This window comes from Drosophila kikkawai, chromosome 2R, assembly GCF_030179895.1.
Source record: "Drosophila kikkawai strain 14028-0561.14 chromosome 2R, DkikHiC1v2, whole genome shotgun sequence".
NCBI lineage: Eukaryota > Metazoa > Arthropoda > Insecta > Diptera > Drosophilidae > Drosophila > Drosophila kikkawai.
This window is the reverse complement of record NC_091729.1, coordinates 8,466,587-8,493,488: the sequence shown is the minus strand read 5'-3', so window position 1 is coordinate 8,493,488 and position 26,902 is coordinate 8,466,587. Positions and strand designations below refer to the sequence as shown.

At 43.2% G+C, this 26,902-nt stretch overlaps 3 protein-coding genes across 3 annotated transcripts in view; 2 read left to right on the top strand and 1 right to left on the bottom strand.

Annotated features, from left to right (window-relative positions):
* DIP-kappa (Dpr-interacting protein kappa) overlaps positions 1–26,902 on the top strand; it is a 53,636-nt gene that overhangs the window by 5,389 nt on the left and 21,345 nt on the right. The window contains exon 2 of the mRNA XM_070284701.1: positions 370–548. Within this exon, the coding sequence (XP_070140802.1) occupies positions 401–548 (148 nt within the window). The 5' untranslated portion in view covers positions 370–400. The remainder of the gene's footprint in view (positions 1–369; positions 549–26,902) is intronic.
* Gpo3 (Glycerophosphate oxidase 3) lies at positions 5,558–8,666 on the bottom strand. The gene is made up of 2 exons (XM_017181860.3): positions 7,968–8,666; positions 5,558–7,539 (listed from the first exon to the last, which is right to left on the bottom strand). Exons 1-2 carry the CDS (start codon positions 8,490–8,492, stop codon positions 5,899–5,901), a joined length of 2,166 nt encoding a protein of 721 aa, XP_017037349.1. The 5' UTR covers positions 8,493–8,666; the 3' UTR covers positions 5,558–5,898.
* On the top strand, positions 22,333–23,170 carry LOC138928123 (uncharacterized). Its single transcript, XM_070284543.1, has 2 exons — positions 22,333–23,059; positions 23,115–23,170. Exons 1-2 carry the CDS (start codon positions 22,394–22,396, stop codon positions 23,124–23,126), a joined length of 678 nt encoding a protein of 225 aa, XP_070140644.1. The 5' UTR covers positions 22,333–22,393; the 3' UTR covers positions 23,127–23,170.

Genomic DNA, 26,902 nt, shown 5'->3' with positions numbered 1-26,902 from the left:
GGCGAAAAACGCGGGTAAACAGCACCAGCGACAGCAGCAACACCAGCAGCTACTTTGACTTTCGCCAGGCATCCGGACTCGAATCCGGTGGGAGGCACTGGGTCCGGTCTGGGGTCGGCTTGGGGCCTGGCTCTCCGCGTTGAGTGCTGGCAGGCCCGCACGTCATTATCATCATCATCATCCAACTCATCATCGTGACGCGCCGTCTCAATCGCTGTTGGTGTTGATTGCCGTTGCTGTTGTTGCTGATTACGCGGCATTTAAGTGATTAAAGGTGAAATGGTTTGCCAGCCAGCTAACCTCCCCCGCAGCTCGAGTGTTTTGCCAACGCAATTTGAGTGTGGAACATTTCCCCATTAACCGTTACAGAAGAAAAGCCAACCAAAGGACTTCCAGAGCCATGGCCGCGCCGCACTGGTCGCCATGTCCACGCCCACGGACACGGGGACGGGCACGGGAACGGATTCTGGCCGCCATGATGATAGTCACTGCTGCGGTTACCATGCTGATGGCAGCCACGCCCACGCTGGCCGAGATCCCCTCAAAGGGTAAGTGCTTTGATAATTTAATGAGCCGCTCTTAGTGGTCTTCTTAGTTTGATTGATTGACTGGTGGATTGACAGTAGTCACTCCAAGGATAGCTGTTAAGGGGGCGACAGGGGTTTAATTTAGTGAAATATTTTCAAGAATATATATATATATATATATATATATATATAGAATACTTGTGGCTCGTATAGTTTATATATTTCGGGATATCTTAGCTAGGAAAAAATGCTCTTTGCAACAACATAGTAAATCAAAAACAGAGTTTACCTTTCAAATATTCATTGACTTAAAATTCAAACTTTTAACAGGATTCAAGTTTCTGTAAATGTATATTTTATTTGCTTCTGTCAAAGGAAAACCTAAAAGCTTTTCTTATTGATTTTGTTTAGTTTCAAGCATGCAACTATAAAATTTATTTTCTACTTGTCCGAAGCATTACAGTCCTAGCTGGGGCACTTGTTCCATTATGTGTCCTTTCACGAACTTGAAGAAGAACGCCTGTTTACCTTCGCCATTAAATGCAATTTCAAAATAGAAAATAATTGCTATTGTTAAAGCCTTTCTGAAAGGTTGTTCGTAGCCAAATGGAAGGGAAAGGCTAAATTGTGCATATTTAAAAAGTTTATGAAAAACAATTTTCCATTTATTCCAGCCGCTAGGAGGGGAGAATGGGGCGTGTTTTATTTGCATATTTGTTAAATTTATCTTTGGCTAAGCAAACGCCGAGGCAGAGAGACAGGCACAAGCGGCGTTGTATGTATGCTCCGGGATATTTTGTGACATAATCAAATATGCTTTAAGCCAAAGCCAACAACTCAACCCTTTTGAAGTCGCTGCCAACAAGAATGAATGAACTGCAGATAAAAGATGTTGGCCCCTGCCATGTCATGCCTGTTCAGTTATTTCCACACACATATATATATTTTACGGCAAATTTCCCCGCCCCATCCGAGTAGTGCCGGGGCGGAGAGACTCTTCCTATTTCCTCCTTATTGCGTCTATTTTATGAGCGAGGAAATGCAAATGCTTACAAGACGTTTAACATGTCACCTGCGGGCAAAAGACGCTCTGCAAAATGCTCTCCACACTTATCTGACAGTTGTGCATCTCTGGCCCGCTTTTCCGCCCCATCTCCGCCTCCGCCTCCGTCTCCGTCCCCCTGCCGGGCACATGTATAAAATATACATTTGTTTGCCTTACCATGTTTGTCACTTATCGTTTGGTCCAATGTCTTGCAGTTGAGTGCCATTCCCCTGCCGCCGTCCTTCCGATTGCGACTCAAGCCGGGTCCCAGATAGCCCAGTGTGTGCTGAGATATATTATGATTTTATTCATGGTTCGGTTAAAACTTACTATCTCGCTATGAAAATAGCGCCTTTCTGGGTTCGAAAACTGCAATAAATAGTGAGAAATATATTGAAATATATATGAACCAAAAGTTATTTTAAGTATTTTCTCTTAGGCTACAGATAAACTTGTATTAATCAAAATCAACTTACAGTGAGTCACAAAAGTATTCGTTGCAAAGGAGGTCTTGAGGAAAATGTCAACTTTCACTAGCTAAAAGCTTCTAAATGTGAAAAAATGGATTACTATCCCAAAGATGTATATTTTGTTTAGCATATGACAAAAAAAAACTTAGAGAAAACTTTTTCAAAAACAAGCTACAGACAAATATATAAAACTAAATCGATTTTTATGCTCACAAAAGTATTCGTTTCTGAGATTTTTTTTAAATTATTTTTTCTTTTTTTCATGGGTTAGTGCAATTTTTTTCAGTATTCTGGTTGGGAATACATTTTAAAATTTAATTCATGGAAAAACACAACATTTAAGCGTCATTGTGGGTCGTAATCAATTACAAAATGCCGAATAGTACGGAGTCAAAACATTTTCCAGAAGAAAATTACTTTACACCTACACAATGAGGGTTGATCCTTAAAATATATTTCTGGTATGTTTGATAATAGTCCTCTTACCATAATAAGCGTGGTTTTTCTACTGAAATCAAGAAATTTCCTGGAAAATAAGCCGCGTTTTGGCCGAATATAGTAATTGAAAATCAGAGAAGATAGAACAATTCTTAAAAAAAAACAGGAAAGGCATACATTTATAGGCTGCAAAAATTAACACCGCCATGACCACATCCTAAGGAACAAATGTATCCACTTAAACTATCGGAACAGTTCCTAGAAGCCATGATGAGGATGGTAGAAGCCCTAAAATAAAATCCTTGTTTTCACCTATCAATATGCCGAAGCTATTTTCTTTGATATAGCGTATTTGAACCAAATTTGAGAGTATTCAGGGCAAGTAATATTAAGTAAAAAAGGTTTTCAATGTTTAGGGATCGGATTGAGAATGGATAGTTTGCCGAAGGCCGGAAAAGCCCTCAAGTTAAAAAATGATACAGCAACAGTAAAGCACGTCAGAGTTTCTGTTCTAGTTTAGGGTGTCTGTCCGCCCCAGGAGTTGGAAATATGTTTTTTTTAGACAGGAATAATAATTGCTGATATATATTTAAATATATTAAGGTGTATTTTACTCTCTAGTGGCACCCTAATGTGTCCAGAACCCGACAAGTTCAATTTCCACCAGTACAATAGCGCCGAACAAACGACTTTTAAAATCAAGATGTGGGTGTTGTACTATTGAAACCAGACTAAAACTCCTTCACAGAGCCCAGACGTTAGCCCTACTGAAAATCTATGACACCATCTTAAGCTAAAATTCCAGGAACAGCGGATTTTTGCCGAAAAAGGAACTTAAAGATATAATGTGGAAGAAATGGTCGAATATATCCTGAAAGAGGTGCCCAAAATGGGTAAAGCCAATGCAAGGACGATTATAAGCTATTAAATAAAGCAAAGGATTGCACATAAGATATAACACAATAAAAAAATAATAAATATTTAATGGCGAAACAAAAAAACGAATACTTTTGTGACATGAAATTTTGTAGTTCAAATGAATTTCTTAGAAAAAAACAGCAATGAAGCTAGTTTTTTAACAACTTTTTGTTGTTTTCCTATTGTTTAATATCTGAGCAACATAAAATAAAAACTAAAGTTATCAATACTTAATCATTAAAAAAATAACATAATTATTCGTCGGGAACCTTGCAACGAATACTTTTGTGACTCACTGTATAATGAAAAGTGCAAGTAAGAAGTTTACCTTAAGATCCTCTTAAAACTACAAAATAAAGTTCATAATGAAAGCTTAATGCAGCTGAAACAATTTAAAAGTAGTTTTTAAAATGTAATAGCTTTACACGACTTTTGCATTCTTCTCGAATTTTCATGACATAAAATCTTCCGTTGCTCTAGATTTCTTTTTCACAGCTTTTTTCCCTGTTCTGTGGAAGTACTAAAGCCATTTTTATGGCACACTATTTTCCTGCTATTTCCGTTTGTCGCCTGGCAATATTTTCGGCATTTAATGGCAATGCTTCCGTCATACGTTTTCTTGGGCTTCCTATTTAGGATATTTCATAGCTATTTAAGGTGGTACTCTGATTTTTTTCCTTGCTAAATGGCCAGCTAGGTGTCCTTGACTGCCTTGTAAAGGGGCCGCACCGCAGGGACCCTTGTGCCTGAGGCGTTCCTCGCTGGTGCGAATTCTTATTATTATGAGCTCGCGTGTGCATCGCCTGCATTTTTCCATATTACTTACTTCCTTCGACGGCTGGCCCAAGCTTATTAAAATTCTTCGGCTCCGTAGTGGCAGTGGAGTGCTGGCCCGACCCTCGGCAGGGCACTGCGATTTATGTTTCAAGTTTGAAATTCCCGAAATAGTTTCGCGTGCTGCAAATTGTTAACTCAACTAATCAGCATAAAATGCAGCCCGAAAGACCGCAGTGGGGCTTTCATAGTTAAGCGTTGTGGAAAGCGAAAGTGTTCTGCGTTCGGTTAGTTGAATAGTTTTATTTTTACCACTGCGAAATTTTGCGCGTGACTCAACTAGCAGGCAAATGAAGTGCAAGAACAACGAGGTTCTTTCAAGAAAATATGTCATTTTTAAGACAATTACTTGATTTTTCTTTGGGCCTACAAGATGAACTACAAATTCAATAAATTCAGTTTATTAATAACATATTTCACAGAGAGGAATTCAGAATAAAATCCTTTTGAGTGTGGTTTCTTTAATTTTATGATAAATTAATTCTCTCAAAACCATATTGGTGAGGTGAAATTTAAATTAAATTTCGCGGCAGTTCAAAAATGTGGCCATAAAAAGGTCATTTGTGTCGCTAACGAGCGGCGGCAGGAAAATATGGTGTTTATATAAATACCACCCTCATGCACACACTTTCCGACCCAATCAGCCAATAAATAAAGCAATATATGAGCGATAAGCACATTCAAAGTGTAGCAAACAACGAGAAATGATTTCCCAGCCCAATAACAATAATTCAAAATGGGTCACCCACCCCACGGTTCCCTCGAGTTTTCCCACTCCCACTCAAGTGTGGCTAATTTATTAAAAACAAACGACAACACCAGCGACTCCAAATTGCCAAAGTAACGAAAGAAAAAGTCGAAGAGTCCCCAAGACCGTTAGCGACCGCCGCCTGTTACCAAATGGAAAATCGAACAGCATTTGTTTTATTAAATTAGGAAATCAAGGAACCCAAACACGCGCCTAAATAAAATGTTTTGCTTGAAAATGTTGAATTTAAAATGTCTGTGCAATTGAAATTAAAGACCTCATCATTTAGGATCTAGCGAAAGTTCAAGTGGCGGCATTTGGGTTGACTCCAATTTTATTTACAAACTATTCTGGGAATATAAGGAAAGTGCACAGCTAAACACAGCTTAAACTGGTACACTTGAAAGCGGCTACGGTGGAAATCGTAATACTAGACTGCCAGAAGTGTATTCAAAAACAAAAATTTTGTTTTTGTAGGGTACAATTATTCCAGTAATATCTCAGAAAACTTTAAGTTAAAGTTAACTAATTATAAGTTTTAAACTCGTAGTGTTACAATGTACCAAGAAAGCAAATCTTTAAATCAGCAATCAGACTTCTATTTTTAAAGCTGCAGGCATTACTGAAGTGAATAATTAAATACATTTTTAATTTTACTAATATTCAGTCTATTTTTTAGCCGGCTTCATATTACAAAGTAGCTTGTTCCATTAGTAATTCATTCAACCCTCTTCAAAGACTTTTTCCAAGTGTAGTCGATCGAGCACTTCCAGAGCCTGGGATTGGGCTCTAGCGACAAGTTTGCTTTAACGAGTTTTTATAGAATTACAAAGAAGCATCCATTCTCTTGAAACCTAATTTCTCGGATGAATCTCAGGCTTAGTCGACCTCCTGGGAATACTCAGGTGTGTAATGGTGTCAGCACATGAACTTGTTGCGCCACACGGTCTGGATTAGGTGGCGCTTTTCGTCAGACCAGTCGCTGGGAATGAACCTCGGCTGGTTGCCGGAGGCAGTCAGGGGACTGTCCACCACCGACCGCTGAGTGATCCCTGTGGTGAAGACCCCGGAAATCTTGGACATCTTTGCGCTCTCATTTGAGCTACGACCTGTCCTGGAGGGGACTAGGGGCTCCTCGTGGATCGCAGTGACCGGGGCGAAGGCTCTGGAGTAGCTCCTGGCCTCTTTGCGAGCGGCCGCCCGGCAGCAGCCCTGCGAAGAAGCCTTCGTCTTCGGTTGGCTTTTGCCTAGCATCTTCGGGCGAACGATGCCGCCGAGGCCCATCTGGCGCACCAGGAACTCCTGGGCCGCCGCCATCTGCTTCTTCTGCTCCCCCTCGTCCCAGCCGATCTCCGCGGCCATGATCTTGAGGACCTTAGGCATCATGTGCAGCGTGGCGACCGCGTCCACGAAGGCGACGCGCAGGCGCCTAGCGACGACGTCAACCAGGGAACAGGCGTACTCACTGCGCACCGCGTACTTCACCTCAGCCTCGATGTATGGAAAGTTCGGATGAAGACGTTTCAGCATATCTTGACCCTGGTTGAGCAGGGCATGCCCGTTGTAGCCATACGAGTCGGATATGTGCTGCGCCACGTCCATGGGCACGTCGTAGTCCTGCACGAACTCCAGAGGCAGCATGCAGCACCAGTTCTGGGCCCCGTCTAACGGCAGGTGCTCGGTCCAGCTGGAGGTGACATGGTCGTCGCACAGTCCGCACGTCTGGATGGCCAGGTCGACGGCCTCGGCGGCCATCACGCGGTAGCTGCTAAAGCGCCCCCCGCCCAGCGTGATTAGTCCATTCTGGCTCACCTCGATCATGTAGCTGCTGACCGGGGGAGGTAGCTTATCATCATCCTCCTTATCCTCTTTCTTATCCCTGGGACAGCCGACCTTGGGCCGCAGGCCCGTCCAGGCACTGAGCACGTGGCATGGTCCCAGCTCCACACAGGGCTCCATCTTCTCCTTGGCAGCGTCCAGCAGAGAACTAACGTCTTCTGGGTCGGCGGCAGGGCTTTGAGAGATGGACCCGCCATCCTCTTCGTGGACGCCCAGCACTATGTGGTTCTCGAAGGGCACCATCACCACCGTGGGATCACCCTTTTTCTGCGACGGGCTCAGAAGGCCGTAGCGGCCAGAGCCGAAGTACCGCGGCACGGAGACGTAGGTGTCCACCGTGGGCACAAGGATCGGGGGAGTGCCCTCCTCGTCCAGCTGTCGGACGGCATCCGTGCCGGCACCAGTGGCGTTGATCACTGCTTTGGCCTGGATGTAGAACGTCTCGCCGGTGAGCGAATCATTGACGCCCACCACGCGACAGCAGCCCCCCTGAGGCAGCATCTCCACCAGCTTCAGATGGTTCCCCACACTGGCGCCCAGGGCGACGGCAGTCATAACTAATGCCATGCACATCCGGGCGTCATCCAACTGGACATCGTAGTAGACAATTCCGCCGCGCAATCCCTTCGTCTTCAGCAGCGGGAACTCATAGAGCATGGATTCCTTGGAGATGCAGTGCGAGCCGCGCACATTCGACGCAGCCGATATAAAGTCGTACACCTGGAAAGGGGGAATTTAAAAGTTCATAAATTCAATATTTTAAATAGCTTAAGGGTTATCTCTTATATACTGGGAAAGTTGCAGTCGAGTGTGAATGTGAGATACGCAGTACCCTAATCATATATAAAAGGAACATAAATTTGAATTCTCACTGGTGATTATGTTCATCTAATTATGATTGCATTATAACGCCTAGATCGTTCGATTTAACGCCTTTAGGTTATGTTAAAGCTCATGTCTATACCCAACAACATTCATACCGGTCGAAATGTTGGAAAGAGTGTGCCAAAATTGGACTAGCAGATGGATCATTTAAGGTGCAGTCGCGATCATGATTTGCATCAAACATTAAATGAACCGTACTATCGAATCAAATTTACCTAGAAATGTGTTTCTTTGTGTAAGTTTAGTCTAAAACACTGCCTCACCTTGAGAGCCAACCAGGTAAAGGGCATGCCTAGTACACTGTACATGGGTATGACCATCGGCTGCACTCGATTCAGGTGCGGAGCGATCTTGAGCATGGTGGCTCGCTCGCTCATCATCCTCAGCATTATGTAAAGCTGCTCGAAGTCCTTGTCCCTCAGGGCGGTGCCCAGGTAGGAGCCACTGCCATCAACCAGCTTGCTGGAGCGGGAACTGGCTCCACTGCCAAAGTCGTCGGCCTCGACTAGGGCGGTCTTTAGTCCGCGGCAGGCAGAGTCCACAGCGCAACCGCAACCGACGGCCCCGCCGCCGATCACCAGGACGTCGAATTCCTCGCCCTTCAGGGCATTGAGTTGATCCTGCCGTGAGGGTACTATCTTCAAGGGAAGATTGTGGTTACCGCGCACATTGGTCTGCTCCTTACCCAGCTGGGCGAGGTGGCATAGGCTTTGGGCCAGCAGCTGGCGCGCCTTGCATTGACGGATCGCAGAATGAGTCACGGAGCCGGACCACAGCTTGAGCATCATCCTAGGGCGTTGGTTGAGTCTTTCAAAAGCAGGCAAACACTGAAAATTTTGAATTTAGCCGGGCCTTTGCATTCTATGCAAATTCAACCCAAAGTTATAAAAGAATGCCCCGGACTAAAAGTGAACTTTGAACAAACGGCTTACAAAAGGCATCTGACATTCGAAAGGCAGCTACTGAAAACCTACTGTGATTCCCTGTCAATAACAAGAAAAATTCCCTGTAATCAGTTGAGCTATATATGAATATTGAAAGTTTCCCCATGAACATATTATGCCCCAGTTTCTAGTAATCTTCCAAAATGAGGTGGGTTTATATTGGGTATTATTAAAAAATCCAACTGAAAAACAGTAATCCCCAAACCCAATTGGAAAAGTGGGTTCCCAGTTTAATATTCAATGAAATTTTATTATATTGCAAGCGAATGTCGCCGCTCGGCCCACTCTCACCACGCCCACACCCAGCCAATTAAAATTAATGAAAATTATAGATATGCGGCTTGTCGCCTCGCCCGCCTCCACACCTGCGCCGAAGGTGTCGGCCTGTCACAGTTTCTGACAATTTAAACTCGTGACTGGCAGGCAGACGGAGGGGGGACGACGGGATGGGCTCCCGCACGGCGGTGAGAGTAAATTGCTATGCTTAGCACATTAAGGTTGGAAAATTTAATTACATGCAATAAGAGCAGAGCGCGGCAACGGGGAAAGCTCGCGAGCATTCGATGGACAATCGCGGAGGCGGTGGCCAGTGCTTACCTGGGCCAGGGATCCACGCCGCCCCCAGAGGATTTGTGGTGGAATATTAATGCTTGTCCGCGGATCCCAGGGGCGTTCCAACGGTGTCAACGGAGCTGCTGGACTAGGACAGGCTGGCGCCTAATGAGTTTGTTTAAGTAATTTCGATTCATTTGTTAATTTTCAACTATTGTCTCTCTATTGACTTTATTAATGTGCCCGGGGCCCGGCCATCAGTCTGTCATTCCGTCACTCAGAGTCTGAGTGTCAACCCGCTTCCCTGTCATGTTTGCTTGCCCGTGTTTACCTTCACCTGTCCGGCCATGTCCTGTGGGAACGCGGTGCGTTTGACTCTTGCGTGCCCACGACAGCCATTGTCCTTTTGTCATTGGCCTGGTCATTAACAGGGCTCCTTGGAATATATAGATATTCGAATGCCGATTGCCGCAATCAATGATATCGACACACAGCGGGTACTATTACTTACACCAGTGATAGAGTATAAATGCTTTAAACAACTTTTTGGGGTAATAGTAATCCAATAATCTTAACATATACTAACCTTTCTCATACCTCCTCTCAATAAGGAGATTATTGTCAAGAAGAAACTACTTCAAATTGTATAAAGAGGTTTTGCCTTCTCTTGGTGTTAAATAACCCTATGAAGTTACCCCAGTCAGCAACAGAAATATCAGTTATTTAGCCAATTTAGGCTGTTGCCTCTGCTCACAATTTAGTGTCATCAAAGTACGGAACTCATTTTCAGCACTTGCCCACATGGAGATGAAAGATAAATCTTCCGCATCTTGTTAAAAAATTAAGCTTTGCAACTTTTTACCTTCCGCTTGCAGCGGTCACGAAAATAGCAAACAAGAATAACGCCAGCGGCCTTCTAAACACAAATTTCCGGTGTAAGCCGCACAACAAACCTGACCTAATACCCCTGGCGGACGCCGCCCCCATCGGTGTGCTGGTTACTGGTAACTGGTTGCTGGTGACTGCTGCTAAAACCAGGCGCCCGCCACGCCCCAGCACTTTGTTACATTTCGTTACCTCGCCAAAGTGCCTCAACACATTCGGCGGGATACGGCGTGGCCTTGTTGCTTCCTGCCTCCTGCCACGCCCACGCCCCACTACCTGCTCCCACCCTCTGCTGGCTGCAACTGGCTTTGTTTTGTGGCTCGCTGTTGTTGGCGTGTGGCTCACCTTTTCAGCCCGCAGAGCAGCAGGAGGCCTTGCCTCCGCCCCCGCCTGAGGACGGGGCATTATTGCAGCTATAAAGTCAGTGCCTTGAACTTTTCCTCTTGCTGTTTTTGTTTTGTCCGCTGCTCCTTTGGTCCGGCAGTTATTTTTTCGTCCTTTTATTCGAGCTCTCTTTTTGTCGCCTTATTGCTATTGAAGTTTGTTTTTTATGGCCTGGCCGAGCTTGACAATAAGCACGGCGGCGGCAAAACTTTTCCACTTCTCATTTATTATTACGCTTGGCTGTTGTTGTTGTTGTCCTGACAACCGAGCGACACAAATTGTCGTCCGTTCCTTCGGCGGGCCAAAAAAAAAAAAAAAAAAACATACGGAAGGACAAAAAGTATATAGAACAAATGGTAGTCGGGGCGAATGCAAACAAGCGCATGAAATGTGTCTAATATTTTTTCAAAGCAAGTGCCAAACGAGAAATCCGGCAGAATGCTAAAATTAAAATAATTCAAAATAAACGAATCGTCGCGCTTCGGCAGGCACTCAGCAAGGTGTTAAGTGGCCCAAATTGTCTGCCAGCCAGATTGGTCCCCTTCCTCCTCCGGAAAATATTTTGAATATATATTTTTTGCATAGCCAAAAGTTCTGATTAATTGGTAAGAGCTTGAGTTCGGTGCATACAGCAACTGAAAAATATCTGGCAGAACACCTTAAAACTGAGTGTTCTTCTTAACAATTTTAGTTTATGTACAAGTTTTGATCACGAATCGAAATCGAAAAACTATGCAGCATACTTTTAGTTTTTAATCTTTCAGACGGTTCGATATTGATAATCTTGAAATGATCACTCTGATTACTTATCTAATTCTGCTAATACAACTATTTAATATTTAGAAATGAATGGATCAGTTTCTATTTCTTCTTTCTTTTACATTTTGAAGTTAATAGCTTAAATTTTTTGCTGTTAATTTTACTGTTTTTTTTTTCTTAATTCACTGGAGTAGTTCACAATCAATCTTACAAAATTCAAACTTCAATCTCTAATACCTCCGTTAAATAACCAAAATTGAAACTCTTAATTTCAAACGACAAATATCGGTGTGCTAGTTTCCGAAAAGCCGCACACAATTCCCAATTGAGCCGAATTGAGCCTCTATATTAATGCGTATTGTGGCATAATTGAGTTCCTCACGCACAGGGACATGGTGGACATGGGGGCCGAAGGACCTCCCCAAAACCAAGCCCTAACAAAGGGTCAGGATGTGCTCAGCAGTCGACCAGTCGTGGTCTTTGCAGATACAGCAGCAGTTGCGTCGAGCATAAAGGCGCTAATTTGTAGCAATTAGTTTGGCACTCGGCCATGGCGCTGGACATGAGAGTTGAGGATGGCCCCCGGGGTAAATGGCCAGTGGGTTCGGCCAGTGGACAGACCATAAACATGCACAAAGGACACTGGACACAGAACCGCACGCTTGCGAAGGACAATTGATAACAATTGAATGAACGCGACGCGTCCAGCTACGCGCTTAAATCGAGTAAAAATGCCACCTTTTTTACGACATGACATCAATTAAATTTTTACCTCTCCCGCCGCAGTTGAACACGCAGCGCCTGCCACACAATCAAATGAATGCGAAGAATATATTCACAGATCCTGGTCATTCGGCAACCTTCGGACTGGCAGAATCGTTGTGAAATTTATAAAAGAAATCAATTTAATTTTTAGGTTAATAAAAGCGATATTTTCGATTAAGTATAAAGTTGAATATCGAGTGTGGAAATACAAAACATGGATTCATAGGGTTGATCCTTGTAAAGTAGAGATCGCAGATCTCCGATATTAGTATATCGATCTCCTTAGCTTACTATCGATATATGTATCTACTTATTTGTAATTGATTGTTTACACTTATTCTACATAACATGTTACAATGTGGTGTTCCTACCATGTTCCTACAATATCTTAAGTTCTTGTGATAATTCAACAAAATAATATTGTTCAAATAAAGTTGGGTATTGCAAGCCAGTTCCTTGGCAAGGAGTTATTTGAAAACCTTTATTCCAATCCAATGAACTTACCTTTTAAAGTAAAACAAAATCGTCCTACCTCGGCTTTTCCCTTAACACCCTTTAAGTCCTGTAATCCCATTCTTAGCTGGCCCCCATGTCTTGGCGGTTCTTGTTGTAGTTGCTGCAAGCAACACTATTTGTGTCATGCAACAATGTAATTGCCACTGTCGTTGTCATTTCCGCTGGACACACGTTTCAGCGACAGAAAAAAAGGCCGGGCAGGGAAAAACATTAAAGATATTGCCGGCCCGGGGAAGGTGTGGGAGTGGGAAGTGGCACCTTCGCCCTTAAGGGGGTGTAAGGACGGGCGTGGTTGCCACACAGCGGCGGAAGGAAGTGAGTTGTAGGTCGGCTATTGTGCAGCTTTGCGGCGAGCAAGTCGCATTGTGGCGCCCTTTCGCCGACATAGGGGCAGGGGAGCGGAGGGGGCGGGCTCCGGGGTAAATGTCCTAGCCAATTGTCGGAGGCGCGGACCATGTTAAGTTGAAAATAATAGACGTGGACATGGCTGTCATTCTGTCAGCCAGAGCCGATGTGCGCCGGACACTAATCGATGTGGACAAATTGCAAAGGTTGCAGGTGAGCTCTCCGCCCAATCCACTCCCCCGAATGGCACATCTTGCCCTTACCTGGAAATTAATGGCTCAATGAGGCAGGGCATTAGCTGACGCCGCTCCTGCCCCAGGAGGGATTTTTAATTGCCGCCCTGATGCTCATTCTGCGGCCGCTCCGCTTATTTGTGTTCGCCACAAGCAGCAGGTTGAACTCCTGCGGTTGACCTTTCCCTCAACCACTATCCCGATAATCCTGTCCGAGTCCCTGCCCTTGCTGCCCCCGATTCCCGGCTTGCCTTTCAGTTATGTTACAGTAAACTTGCGGCTGCTCACCCACTTCCTCGCCCTCAGAATAGAGTCGCCATGCATGCCAAGTGGGGATCGTGATGCAGTTTGGATAAATAAGTAAGCAGTTAATGAAATCAACTGTTTGCGTCCAGTATCCCTAGTAAATGATGGTAGAAAAGGGAAGAAAAAAGGATATATAAGCTACTTCTGTATACATTTTATAAGCCTTTCTGCTTTTGTATTCAAACTTAGCTTAACAAATATTAACCTAACATAAATCATTCTCCTTTAATTTCAGGTAAGTCGTAGCTCATATCGGAAATCAATTTTGGCTGCCCGTCAGTAAGTTTTTGCACTTTTCTATTACGCAAAAGTTCTACACCTTTGACTGCCATTAAACACACATTCCGTTCAAACGGAAAAAAGTTCGACTTCGACAGCTTGCCACTCGCACTCCACCAGCCGCGATTTCCCGGTTCTGGCCACATTCGACACTTTATCACCTGGTTGGACACCGGCAGTCATTGGCTCGTGTTTTTGCACGGCCGTAACATTTAATGGCACTCCGCTTAACGCTTGTAAACACGTCGGGGCAATCAGAGCTCGGGCCACGCCCCCGCTCCGCACAGTATACTATGTGTTGGAGCCACTTGGCTTTCCTTTCACAAACAGTGCCCGCTGGGCATGCTAATTTCACTTTGGCATTTCGGCCCTCTAACAGTCTACAATTACCGGTAATAGCTGGCTGCTAAAATCAAATGCAGCGGCCCATTCATTATCGTTAATTGCGGTAACCAGTTGGCGCCCGTATTATTACAAATTAACAAATCACTTAGTCGCCGGCGAAACCCGAATCCCTGAAAACAACAAAATTAATTAACCAACTTCTTAAACTTTAACAATTTGGGTAAAAGAATCTGAAGCGCACTTAATTTGAATTTATGCCAGGAATAACACAAGCGGGTTGAAAGCGGATTGAAAGCGAGTGTTTGATCGACGAAGAAATGCCCAGTATCTACGTAGTCCCGATATCCTTTCACTTAAGACAAGTTTTCTTTAGTAGTGTATTATAGCTAGACATAAATCCTAAAGCTATTTTTCATATGGATTATAAAAACACATTTAGATCCTTTCGGTATGTCTTCGTTAAGGTTAACGAAATATTGAAAATATTTTAACCAGAACAACGAAGAAGCATCCGTAGTAACCTGGTTTCCTTATGCCTAGCAATCCCTTCATGGCCATTTGTGGCCCGATGGAAGGCAACTTATAAAAATCGCCTAAGTTGCCATTAGGCCTTAACGCTTCGCTTAACTCGTTATTGGAGCTGAAGTTTATTCTCACAAAAGTTTTCAGCTGGCGGCAGTTCTCCTTCCGAAAGCAATTATCCTGTATTCGACTTAATTGATTCTCTAGCCGGCAGTCGCTACAGTTTTAAAGGGATTTTAATAAGCGCTGGGTCCTCGCCCAGAGTGCGCTGTGTGAGTGTGTGCCTTGTGCCTATGTGGGAGTGTGAATATCCTTTGTCCGAGGAGGGACCCGGGCGCCTTTTGTGCTCCGTTCTCTATCCTTTCGGATGAAAAGTTCCGCGCGCATTTAGATAACAACATTTCGTCGGCTTTTTCACACTTTGCCTGCTTTTTCGGGCTAAGTAAATTTTGCAGCCGGACGTGCTGAGGCCCCAAGGCGAAGGGCCGTAGACCGGGTTGAAGGTTGCGGATCTCGTAGGTTGAAGTTCAAGTGGGCGTCTGTGTATGTCCCTGCGTATTTGACCGGAAGTTAAGCGGCCTTTTTCTGGCCGACCCGTTCTCTAAGCAGCCGTCTTCTAAGCCGCTTCGGCTGGGGCAGAGTTTGTGTGCGCCAGCTTGTTCTTTAAATACAATTTGAAAATTGTGTTTATTTAATTGCCCGGAAAGCATTCAGCTACGGTTCCCTTCCATTGGTAAACACTTTCGTTTTCGCACCTGATTGAGCTCCAAACATTTAATAACGGCTCTCATCGCCGCAAAGTATGCCATTGAATACAAGTAAAAGCCATTAAAAGTCGGTTTGAATCTATTAATAGCATTAGGATGCGTTCGAAAATTCAAGCGTGCTAAGCTTATTTCTGACTTACGAAGTTGCTAAGGTGACCAACAATATTTCAGTATTTAAAACCGTGTTCAGCAAAGAAAGTATCACCGTCAAAAATTCAAAATACAACTGGGAAACTCTCTGCTTCTTGGAATAAAAATCAAATTCCAGTTGCTTCATGAATCCTCAGCATGGAACAGCTTCATCAGCATTGCGAGTGGCATTTCGATTCATATTCTCCACATGCCGGTTGCCTCTGCAGCCGCCAATGCTCTTGTCTTTCCCCCCAACTCGGAGTACCTTCCCTATGTTAATTTCACCGGGCTCTATGTGGCCACAGACGCCTCTCATGTTTTTTGATGATGAAGAGGTTTTGGCATGGAGCCAAGAACAACAGCACCTACAAAAAGCAACTTCAAAAATTACTACTATTTTTTTCTTGCGGATCCAAAATAGACGCACGATGCATTCCGAGGGCGGAGCACAGAACAGGGAGCCAGGAACGAGGCTGGAACTGGCCGAAAAGCAATAACAATAACGACCACATGTACACAGACACCGCCCCCAGCTTGCTGTCCTGCCCTCAGACTCACATTATTTTCTATTTTCCTGCTCGGTTTGATGAACTTCCCATCGCGAGAATGCCGGGGGAAATGGAGTTGCCTACGGTTCGGCAATTGCCGCTGCCTGGTTTCGATTGTTTCTGCAGATTCGGACGGGGGTGATGATGATGTGGTGGATGTTGATGATGTTCCTGCCTGCGCTTGGAATTCAGTTGGAGTTGCTTGGTCCTTCAGTTTTTACAGCATTCGATTTCGATAATAGAAAACTTAATTGCTTTTATGGATACTTCTGGCCGTGAGTTTTGATGGGACCATGTGAGTTGGAAAAAACCAGTGCGGCTTTAATTAAATTACTCGAGTATGAGAAAAGCTTTCTGAAATACTTTAAACAATACTCTTAGTATTCCCATTGTTAAAAATAATCAAGGATCTAGAGGTTAGCTATCAGAGTTTTAATCCTTAATAAACTCCATCTGCAATTCGATCAATCGTTTCCTGCTTGACTCCTGCACCCCGACCCATTGAGGCCAATTTTAGGTGAAGTGTTTCGAAGGCCAACAGACACCTGGGCAACTAGCTGGCGACGGAGATTCCTGGTCGTGCGGTTAGCCACAGCAGCCATCGGATTCCGGGCGCCGACTATCAGTGGGCCACACTGGCTGCAATTTGCATTCGCACACTCACAGCTGGGGGCTCTTCCTTTTTCTTGTGCCTGTCAATCAGTTCATCGACTGCCAGGCTTCCCTGACATTCTGATTGACTGGCGGAAGCGCAGGAGGGCAGCATTGGAACGAGTCAACGAGCCACAGTTGAACTTTAAGCGCTCTTCGATGGGTGGACTAATTACGTTAATACACTTGAAAACAAAAGTCAAATAGAGCTCATCAATAATTACAAGTGGAAAATGAAGACGTACTGTGGCTTCCAGACACGAAGGCCAGTCGGGCTGTTGTGGGGCCCGTCGAGCTGCTCAATCGCTCCGGGAATCTAGCATAAACACATCAATCTTAATTAGAACCCGACACTGAAGTGCCTTGGCACACATGGAAAGTGAAGTTTTTTGCAGGTTCCAGAAAATTGGCTGTGATTTCTTTGCAAAGTTCCTTACCTAACTCCGATGGCCCAGCTAATTGCAGGTGAGGTGTTCTTCGTACAATAAATAAATATGGTTATTTGTGGACTCGTGCTAAACAGTTGACGATGGGTAATTATGTAATTGTATCCAATTAAGAACAAGTAGAGCAATGGTTCAAATTAGTCAAACCCATTTGATTACTCAAAATAAGAACCCGTCTAAGGATTTCCAAATCGGGCAAACGCATTTGCCCGTCGCTCCGAAAAGAAGAACTAAATGCTAGACAAGGCATATACAGGCCCAGATGCAGACCATAACCGGGTGCAGACACCGAAAAATAGTTAGGGCGAGTGCGCCTGTCCAGGCTCCGGATAGAGCCCGGCCAGATGGGCAGACTCTTAGCACTCCGGGGATAAAGTTTCATTAGGAGCTGCACCAGTAAAGTATGGCTCGACCAAAGGGGCGGGCGGGGGACTACAACCCCAACTATCATGCTCTGCAGATGTATGGGCCACTTCACTGCAAATAGCACTTGAGGCTTATGACACTGCCCTCAGCCCCGACTCCGGAGCTTTGGTCCTGGAACCCTGACCCCTTTCCCCGGCACTTCACTTCAAGAGCATGTGAAACCGCAGTTGAAAGGCATTTATTGTACTTGTCATTGTTGTTGGGCTCGGAGCTGCAGCTCAGACTGTGGTTAGCCAGCAGCCCCCTGGAACACCCAACACCCCACACCCAGCTCCACCTTGGCCTCGGAAAAATACTCGGCTCACTCTCATGAATGCCAATACAAGAAGGACTCATAAAAAGACGGTGGACGTCTGCTAGAGATGGCTGCGTGATTTCAAAAGCCAAGAACTACGTTAATTGCTGCAATAACCGACTTTAAAGTTATGTAAATGTTTACTATGTAGAACCATAGTATAACAGAATATTTGGTAATAAAAATATAATGCATAAATTGTGTAATACACTCAAGTCTCTACAGCGACCTAAGACTACTTCGTGAATATAAAAACAGGGAATTCATACATTACTAAAGAAATGAGTGTTAGTTTCGTGGCACGAGCTCCCCGCTAGTCGAGCACTGCGTCTTTTTGTGTGTTAGGCATTTGCTAAACGACCCTAGTTAACCTCCGGGCCAAATAATTTGCATCCAGCACTTGCACCAGCTCCATTGCAGAAACTTTGCCGGGGAAGCCATGCTCGGAATCTGGTCGTGCCCTTCGGGATAATATGTTTCACTCCTTTCATCCCTGCGTCTGTCGCTCTGCTCCGGCGCCTGCTTATTTTAGTTATGGCATTCGGAGCATTCTGCAGAGTTTACAAGATTATGCGCTTAGTGGCTGCTCCAGAATGTTCGAATCGGGCGCCTCGAACTTACACTCCAGCTTGCTGGAAACTTTCTCGGCTAGGTGCAAAATGAATATGAATGTGGTTGTACCTGGCCCGGGGTGTAATTAAATTGCAAACCTCCTTTTAACGAGAGCCGGCGTTAAGGCTCAGGCGGGGATCAGGGCGTTTAATTGCGAACTTCCAATGGCAAATGAACGGCTTAGGAAATGCATTCAAATTCCGCTTGTTCTTGATCTTGTCAGCTCATACGCAGATTTCCGAATTGCCCCCGCTGGTATCCTGCCGTCTGTGCCGTGGGACACTTCCACCGTACCGAAGAACAGTCAACAATGCCATGGCCGGGATACATCACTGAGAGCTAAACATAAACAATTTATGGAATTTATTAAATTGGCCAAGAGCCCTCGGGTAGAAGACACGACAAACGAAAAAGGGAGCGAGCAGCAGAGCAGCAAACAAACAACAAACAACAAGCTGGCAAACATTTTACCCACGGCCAAGAAAATCTCTTCCTCTGCGCCCACTCTCGCTTTTCCGGATGGGCCGCAGAGCAAACACTTGAGGAAATTTATGACAATGGGCCAACAACTGTGAGTGGTCATAATATAAATAACAAGTGGGGCAGTCGCCGAATGGGCGGGCGTTCCGCCAAAGGCGGCTCGGGGGCGTGGCCAGTGCGTAGCGGGTAACTGGCAACTGGCAACTGACCGTGGCGAAGTGTTGTTGTGGCCGGGGGTGGGGAGCCGGGTGTGTGCTTAACAGATTCAACGGCCCATTGTGCTTGATTGAAGAGGGAATCCGGCAAAGAGAGAGCTGCTGAGAGATGGCTAAAGGGATTTCCCAGCTTTCCCGCCGTGTGCCTGGGTGCGTATGTGTGTGGCACATGAGCCTGCAATTGGGAAATTATGCCCAGCGGACACACAAAGAGGCTGCTTGACTTTCTGGCCTTTGCCACCTCCGTCAGTCTTCGTATCGCCGGAGACGGAGATGGAGCTGGAGCTGGAACTGGGCTTCATCCACTTGCTGGATTGGAGTCAAGGCAGCCACATTCATTTTTTATGCCTGCTGTTGCTGTTGGGCAACTCGGCAACAGCCTGTTGAAATATACGGCAATTTAAGTTAAACGGTTTCGAGCTCCGAATAATTTCTGGCCCTACCAAGATCTTGGTAATTCCGAACTTTGCTTGGCCAATGGCCATATTCACGCAACAAAGGGAAGTTAAGAACTTATTGATTTTAACGATTTCTTAAATGTAATGCAACAAAAAAATCGACCTACCTCATTCCTTATTCCATGACTCTAAATAGTTTCCAGCCGAAAAATAAAATAGCTTGAATATTCGGTTTTCGCTTTAACAAGTTTCTTTTAAATTGAAAAACGGGCAAGATTTATTTTGCAAAATGAAAAGTAAATACATTTTCCTACATCAAAACTGATATTATTTGCCAAAAAATAAATATGTTTCTCATTGGTCCTTTGAAGTTTACTTCACACCATCTGTAGAGCAAAAAAGTTTGTGTTTATTTTTTAAATAATTCTTAGGACTTAAGAAAGAAATATTTGCTTCAGGCAACATTAACTTTCGTTTTGATTCTCAGACAATTTATAAAAGGAAACACTTTGTTTGAAATACTTGTTAAGTAAAAGGTGAGAAGTACTATTGTAAGAGAAGTGTGAAATTTATTCATTTAATTAAGTAGATAATCAAATTGCAATAACTAATTAATGTATATCACTCCATAAAAGAGATAAAGAGAGCTTTATTGTAAATAAGCTATTAACATCTATTTGTTTGAAACCATTGAACTTATAAAAGATATTGTAACATTCTACTGGTTAAGTAGCTGGTTGAAAAGTAAAAATATCAAACATTCCTATAAGACAATTCCTAAAAGTTTGATAAAACGACAATAGAAAATGTATACCGAATCACGCCTGATTACATTTTGAAAAGGAAGTGAAACAGGAAGTCTGCAAACAACACGAACCCGAAAAATATTTAACAAATAAACAAAATCCATGCAAATAAAAACAAAAAAAAATATATTTTTAATCAAATCGAAATTCTTTTAATTAATATAATAAAATAAGTAATGTCGTTGAATGTTGATTTTTCATGTAATTAAACTCTTCGGTGGCATTCTCGAGGGACATTTAAGCAGATGTCTCTGAAAAAGAAGAAAAAACAAAGAAAGGGGGAAGGGAAAAATGAACATTTCAACAAAAGCAACTGGCCTCAAAATAAAAAGCTAAAGAGTTGGCCAAAAAGTTACTGAATAATTCAACGAATGTCCTGCCAACATTTTAATTTAAGTTTGCGCTTCGTCGGTCCGCAAGATAAGGAATTGCCAAAGACACTGAGGGTGGAGCCAGTTGTATTTATTTACACTTTGCTCGCCGCCAAATGACGGCCACAAAAATTAATAGAAAAGTTTTGCCAAGACACTCCGCAAACAGCAATGGAGAGGCGAGGCGGAAAGTACAAATTATGCAGCAATTTCATTTTGATATTTTTGTCAACACAGGATGAAAGGATGTTAATGTAAATGACCGCCCCTAAGAGTAGCCAGCGCAAAAGGGGAAGCGAAAAACTTTTTATAATATCTGAAAAGGCAAGCTTTTTTCCCTTTTGTTTTGAAGGGGCCACGAAACCACGAAACAGGCAGTAGCCACCGACTCTTGTTCTCACTTCATTTACAATTCTGGGGACTCCGTTGCGGCTCTTTGTTGTGATCCAGCCCCGGCCTAATTATAATTTCCACGAATTCGAGCCGAGATGCCTTTCACTGGAAGTAAATTATGTTTACGACTGCATACTCGTGCCGTTGGTCCCGTCCCGGCCGCCATTATGGAGTGCCATTCCTTTTTATATAGCCACAGAAGTTGTCTGCTGTCTATCCCATTTTGTTGCTTCTCCTGGCTTTATGCATTGGCCAAGACGATATTATCTGTGTGGTAGGCTAGATACGAATAAGGCCCACTGTACATTGTATTAGCATAGAATCAGGATAAAGCCCATTGTATTGAAGAGCTATACAAGACAAAATCCCCGTTAGAGTTAAGTATAAGACTGTCATCTCTGTCTATCTCGCACATTAGCTTTAAGAGATAAAAATGTACGTATACCTATCTCGCTCACGCATCGAAAGGTATAAGTAAAGGAAGAGAAACGACGCCGCGACATTCGGTGGCTTGTGTTCGAGAAGAAAAGTTTAAAATAAAGCATCGGATTTATATTCTTACGTCTACAACTATAACGTTTACAACATCAGAAGTGGTCATTACTCACTATGCCTGACGTGGATTTGAAGCAATTCTCGGTGCTCCAACTGAAGAACTGGTTGGGAGCTCTCGGACGCCCAACTTCCGGCACTAAAGCGGAGTTAATAGCGCGTCTGCAAGCAATCTCTCCAGAGACACGTGGCGATCCGCCAACCAAGACATCGAGCAGCCAGGGCGACCAACCACCAAACGGCCGATCGGCAGCAGAACCAGCAGACGAGACGGATGGAGCTGCATCTTTGCTGGAACTGCAGGAGCCACAGTGGGCAGGCTTGCAAGAGGTCTCAGGCGACGCGCGCTCAATGGCGTCGCATACCTTGGACAACGTAGAGTTTGAGCAGCTATCACTCGTGGATGCCGAAAAAGCCACCCTACAGAAGATTCGTGATGAAATCGACGCAAGCATGGCCGTTTTGCAGAGGATTCACATAGAGATCGACGACGCAAACAAGAACAAATCAGTTCATGTTCAAGAAATCCATGACGTCATCGCAAATACCATGGAAGTCTCTAGAAGTGCTAACATTGGCGCCAACAGCAACGCTGTTAAGGTTAACAGCACCAAAGTGACCATCACCGCCGATAACATTGGTCCGGACAATACCAGTGTTGGAAAACAGATCGATGGCAGTGGTGATCAACGCATGAACACAAATGTAAACAAACTACTGGAATCTCCGGCAGCATCGCTTGCTTTGGCAAAAGAAGTTACAATGGAATACAACGGCAGCGTGTGTGCGCGCATTTGGGTCACACAACTTCAGAACATTGGCAAGGTGTATAATTTAGACGATGGCTGCATGCATATGCTTCTGATTGCCAAACTGAAGGGAAACGCGCAACGCTGGCTGCACGCAAACGCCACGCGCATTCTGGAGCCGGCCGATCAACTTTGCGAACAACTTATTATGACGTTCGGCGTTAAAATGTCCAAAGGAGAGCTGAGGAGCGCTTTCCAAAGACGTCAATGGCGTCCAGAAGAGAAGTTCGCCGCTTATTTCGAGGACAAGGTTATGCTAGCTAATGACATCAACATCGATTTGGAGGAGCTTCTGGAGAACATCATAGAAGGCATTCCAGCTCCAGCGCTGCGCAACCAGGCACGCATACAGTGCTTTTCCGAGCCGATGCAGATTCTGCGAGCCTTCGCGGAAGTCCGTTTACCAGAGCGCAAAACAGGAGGCGGTTCGGAAAAGCAGCTATCTGGAAAAGTTGCACTCAACAAGGATTTGCGTTGCGCCAACTGCAACTCGAAAGGGCACTTCGCCAAGGAGTGCCTTAAACCAAAGAGGGAGCCCGGTTCCTGCTACGCCTGCGGCACGTTTGGACACTTCGTCGGGCAGTGCCCAGAGCGCAAGAGTGCGAACACAAACAATTATGTAAGACTGATTAAGATTTTTTTTCACAATAGTTTTAAAACCCCATTAATTACAGAATGCCTCATAGACACAGGGAGTCCAATTTCATTTTCGAAAGTAAGCAGTATACCCAAAGGAGTTAATTTAGAAACCGTTTCGGAGAACTATTTTGGGCTGAATAAAAGCCAACTGAAGATATTTGGAAAAATTGTGTGTTATGTATTAAAAGAAAGAATAAAATGTTATTTTTACATGTACGTGGTCCCAAACGAGTCTATGAGTCATAATGTAGTTCTTGGAAGAAATTTTATGGAAGCTTGCCAGCTGAAATTGGATCCAGACACTTTGGGAAAGGTTACAATTGACCCTTTAGATATTAAAAAAGATAGAAAAACAATTAGTGAGACAGGTAGTGAAACAGTTAGTGAGACAGTTAGTGATACAGTTAGAGAAACAGTTAGTGAGACAGTTAGTGATACAGTTAGAGAAACAGTTAGTGAGACAGTTAGTGATACAGTTAGAGAAACAGTTAGTGAGACAGTTAGTGAAACAGTTAGTGAGACAGTTAGTGATACAGTTAGAGAAACAGTTAGTGAGACAGTTAGCGAAACAGGTAGTGAAACGATTAGTAAAGTAGTTAGTCCTGAAATTAGTGATATAGTTAATCCTACAGTTAATAAAACGATTATCAAAACAGTTATGCCTTTGAATACGGTTATGCCTAGTTATGAGGAAACTGTTAAAGAAATCTTTAGTATTGATTATATGGAGGATGAGCAAATGAGTTATATATGCGGCACAAATAACGACCAAGGCTTAAACTGCCGATTAGAAGAGATTATTAAATGCAATTACTTTAGCGTAGAAAAGCCTGCAGAACCTTTCGTCAAATGTGAAATAAAACTGAATTTGGAAACTTCAAAACCATTTAGCTGCGCCCCAAGGCGACTAGCTTATTCAGAGAAAGAGAAATTGCAAAAATTGCTAGATGAATATTTAAAAGATGGAATTATACAACCCAGCGAATCCGAATATGCTTCACCCATAGTTTTGGTCAAAAAGAAGACAGGAGACATAAGATTATGTATAGACTTTAGAAAACTGAACAAGGTTTTAGTTAAAGACAATTATCCGATACCGCTTATCGATGACCTCTTAGACAAACTGGTTAACAAGAAAGTTTTTTCGAAACTTGATTTAAAAAATGGTTATTTTCATGTGTTTGTCAATAAGGAATCGGTTAAATACACCTCGTTTGTGACGCCTTTAGGACAATTCGAATTTCTTAGGATGCCAATGGGCCTGAAAACTGCATCGGCAGTGTTTCAAAGATTTGTTAACAGAATCTTCGAGGATTTTATTAGAGAGAACAAAGTGATCGTATACATGGACGACATCATGATCGCCAGTAAGGACACTGAGGAACATTTTCAGATCTTAAAGGAAGTGTTTCTCAGGTTAGCTCAAAACAAATTAGAATTAAGAATGGATAAATGTGAGTTTCTTCAAACTAATATTAAATATTTAGGATTCATTATAAATGGCGAAGGCATTAGGGCTGACGACAAAGGGATAGAAGCCATACAAAATTTTCCAGTTCCAGACAAGACACAATCCGTGCAAAGTTTCTTAGGCTTATGTTCATACTTCCGTAGATTTATAAAAGATTTTTCAACATTAGCGAAACCATTATACGATCTTTTGAGAAAAGATGAAAAATTTAAGTTTGGAGAGAAGGAAATGAACTGTTTTTCAACGCTTAAAGAAAAGCTAGTACAGGCACCAGTTTTAGCTATTTACAATTACAAAGACGAGGTAGAGCTGCACTGTGATGCAAGCGCTCTTGGTTTTGGTGCTGTGCTATGTCAAAAGAAAGAAGACGGGAAATTACACCCCATATTTTATTTTTCGAAGCGCACAACTGTCGCTGAGGCAAAATATCACAGTTTCGAACTGGAGACAATGGCTATTATTCACGCACTTCGAAGATTTAGAATATATTTATATGGAAAACGCTTTAAAATTATTACTGACTGTAATTCGCTTACTTTAACCCTTAATAAGATTGAACTTAATCCGCGAATAGCTAGATGGGCGTTAGAGCTCCAAAACTACGACTATGAGCTCATACATAGAGAAGGAAAAAGAATGCAGCATGTTGATGCTCTTAGTAGATGCACAAATATTCTGATTGTAGAGTCGAATACGTTCGAAGATAATTTAGTAATCTGCCAGGCCAAAGATCCAAAAGTTCAGGAGATTAAAAAACGGTTAGAAAAAGACGAACATAAGTTATTTGAAATGAGAAACGGAATTATTTATAGAAAATGCAACGATGGCAGACTATTATTTTATGTTCCTACGGATATGGAAGAGCATGTTCTATATAAATATCACAATGAGGTCGGACGTGTAGGTAGAGACAAAATGTTGGATAGTATTTTGAAATCTTATTGGTTTCCCAGTGCCAAAGAAAAATGTTTAAGTCATATAGAAAATTGTTTAAAATGTGTCGCGTTCTCCCCTAAAATAGGCAAGGAAGGATTTCTGCATTGCATTCCGAAAGGTAGCAAACCATTCGAACTAATACACATCGATCATTATGGTCCAGTCGACTCAGGTAGATCAAAAAAACACATTTTTGTCGTGATCGACGGTTTTACGAAGTTTGTACGCTTATATGCCACAAAGACTACGAATACAAGAGAAGTCGTTACCGCCCTGAAGGACTATTTTAGAGCATATAGCAAGCCTAAATGCATCATATCAGACAGGGGAAGTTGTTTCACATCCAAAGAGTTCGATGATTTTGTATCAGAGTTTGATATAAAGCATATGAAGATTGCAACTGGATCACCTCAGGCTAACGGGCAGGTTGAAAGAGTCAATAGAAGTTTAGGTCCAATGATAGCGAAGCTAATAGAACCAGAGAAAGGTATATATTGGGACACAGTAATAGATAAAGTTGAACACGTGTTAAATAATACGCTACACCGTAGTATCAAGCAAACCCCAAGCAAAGTGCTTTTTGGCTTAGAACAGAGAGGAAAAACTGTGGACGAGTTAAAAGAAAAACTAGAAGAAATAGATAATACTCCAGAAGAAAGGGACTTGAAGAAAATTAGAACCGAAGCAGAAAAGAATCAAGGAAAAACTCAAGCGTATAACAAAAAGCATTATGATAAGACCGCAAGAAAGCCATCTGAATACAAAAAAGGAGATTATGTGATGGTGAAAAATTTCGACTGCACAGCAGGTGTTTCTAGAAAGTTAATTCCAAAAAATAAGGGTCCATATGTAATTTCAAAAGTATTAAGAAACGACAGGTTTTTGTTGAAGGACGTAGAAGGTTTTCAGGTATCCCGTAACCCTTACCAAGGTGTCTGGAGCATTCAAAATATTAAGCATTGGATAGGCAAAAAGAAAAAGCATGATTAAGCAATAAAAAATTACGGCAAACTGCAATAATATGTAAATATGTATAAATATAAGAAAAATTGTTATTCATTGTAAATATACAAATAAGTAATATAACCCATGATCAGGGGATCAGCTAGTCAGGACGGCCGAGTTGTGGTAGGCTAGATACGAATAAGGCCCACTGTACATTGTATTAGCATAGAATCAGGATAAAGCCCATTGTATTGAAGAGCTATACAAGACAAAATCCCCGTTAGAGTTAAGTATAAGACTGTCATCTCTGTCTATCTCGCACATTAGCTTTAAGAGATAAAAATGTACGTATACCTATCTCGCTCACGCATCGAAAGGTATAAGTAAAGGAAGAGAAACGACGCCGCGACATTCGGTGGCTTGTGTTCGAGAAGAAAAGTTTAAAATAAAGCATCGGATTTATATTCTTAC

What these genes read in the sequence shown, in the direction of transcription:
- Gpo3 (XM_017181860.3), bottom strand. Translation starts at nt 8,492, where the DNA reads ATGATGCTCAAGCTGTGGTCCGGCTCCGTGACTCATTCTGCGATCCGT. An exon ending in TTACCTGGTTGGCTCTCAAG is followed by an intron (nt 7,540 to 7,967) that starts GTGAGGCAGTGT and finishes CCCCCTTTCCAG; the next exon opens with GTGTACGACTTTATATCGGC.
- LOC138928123 (XM_070284543.1), top strand. Translation starts at nt 22,394, where the DNA reads ATGGAATACAACGGCAGCGTGTGTGCGCGCATTTGGGTCACACAACTT.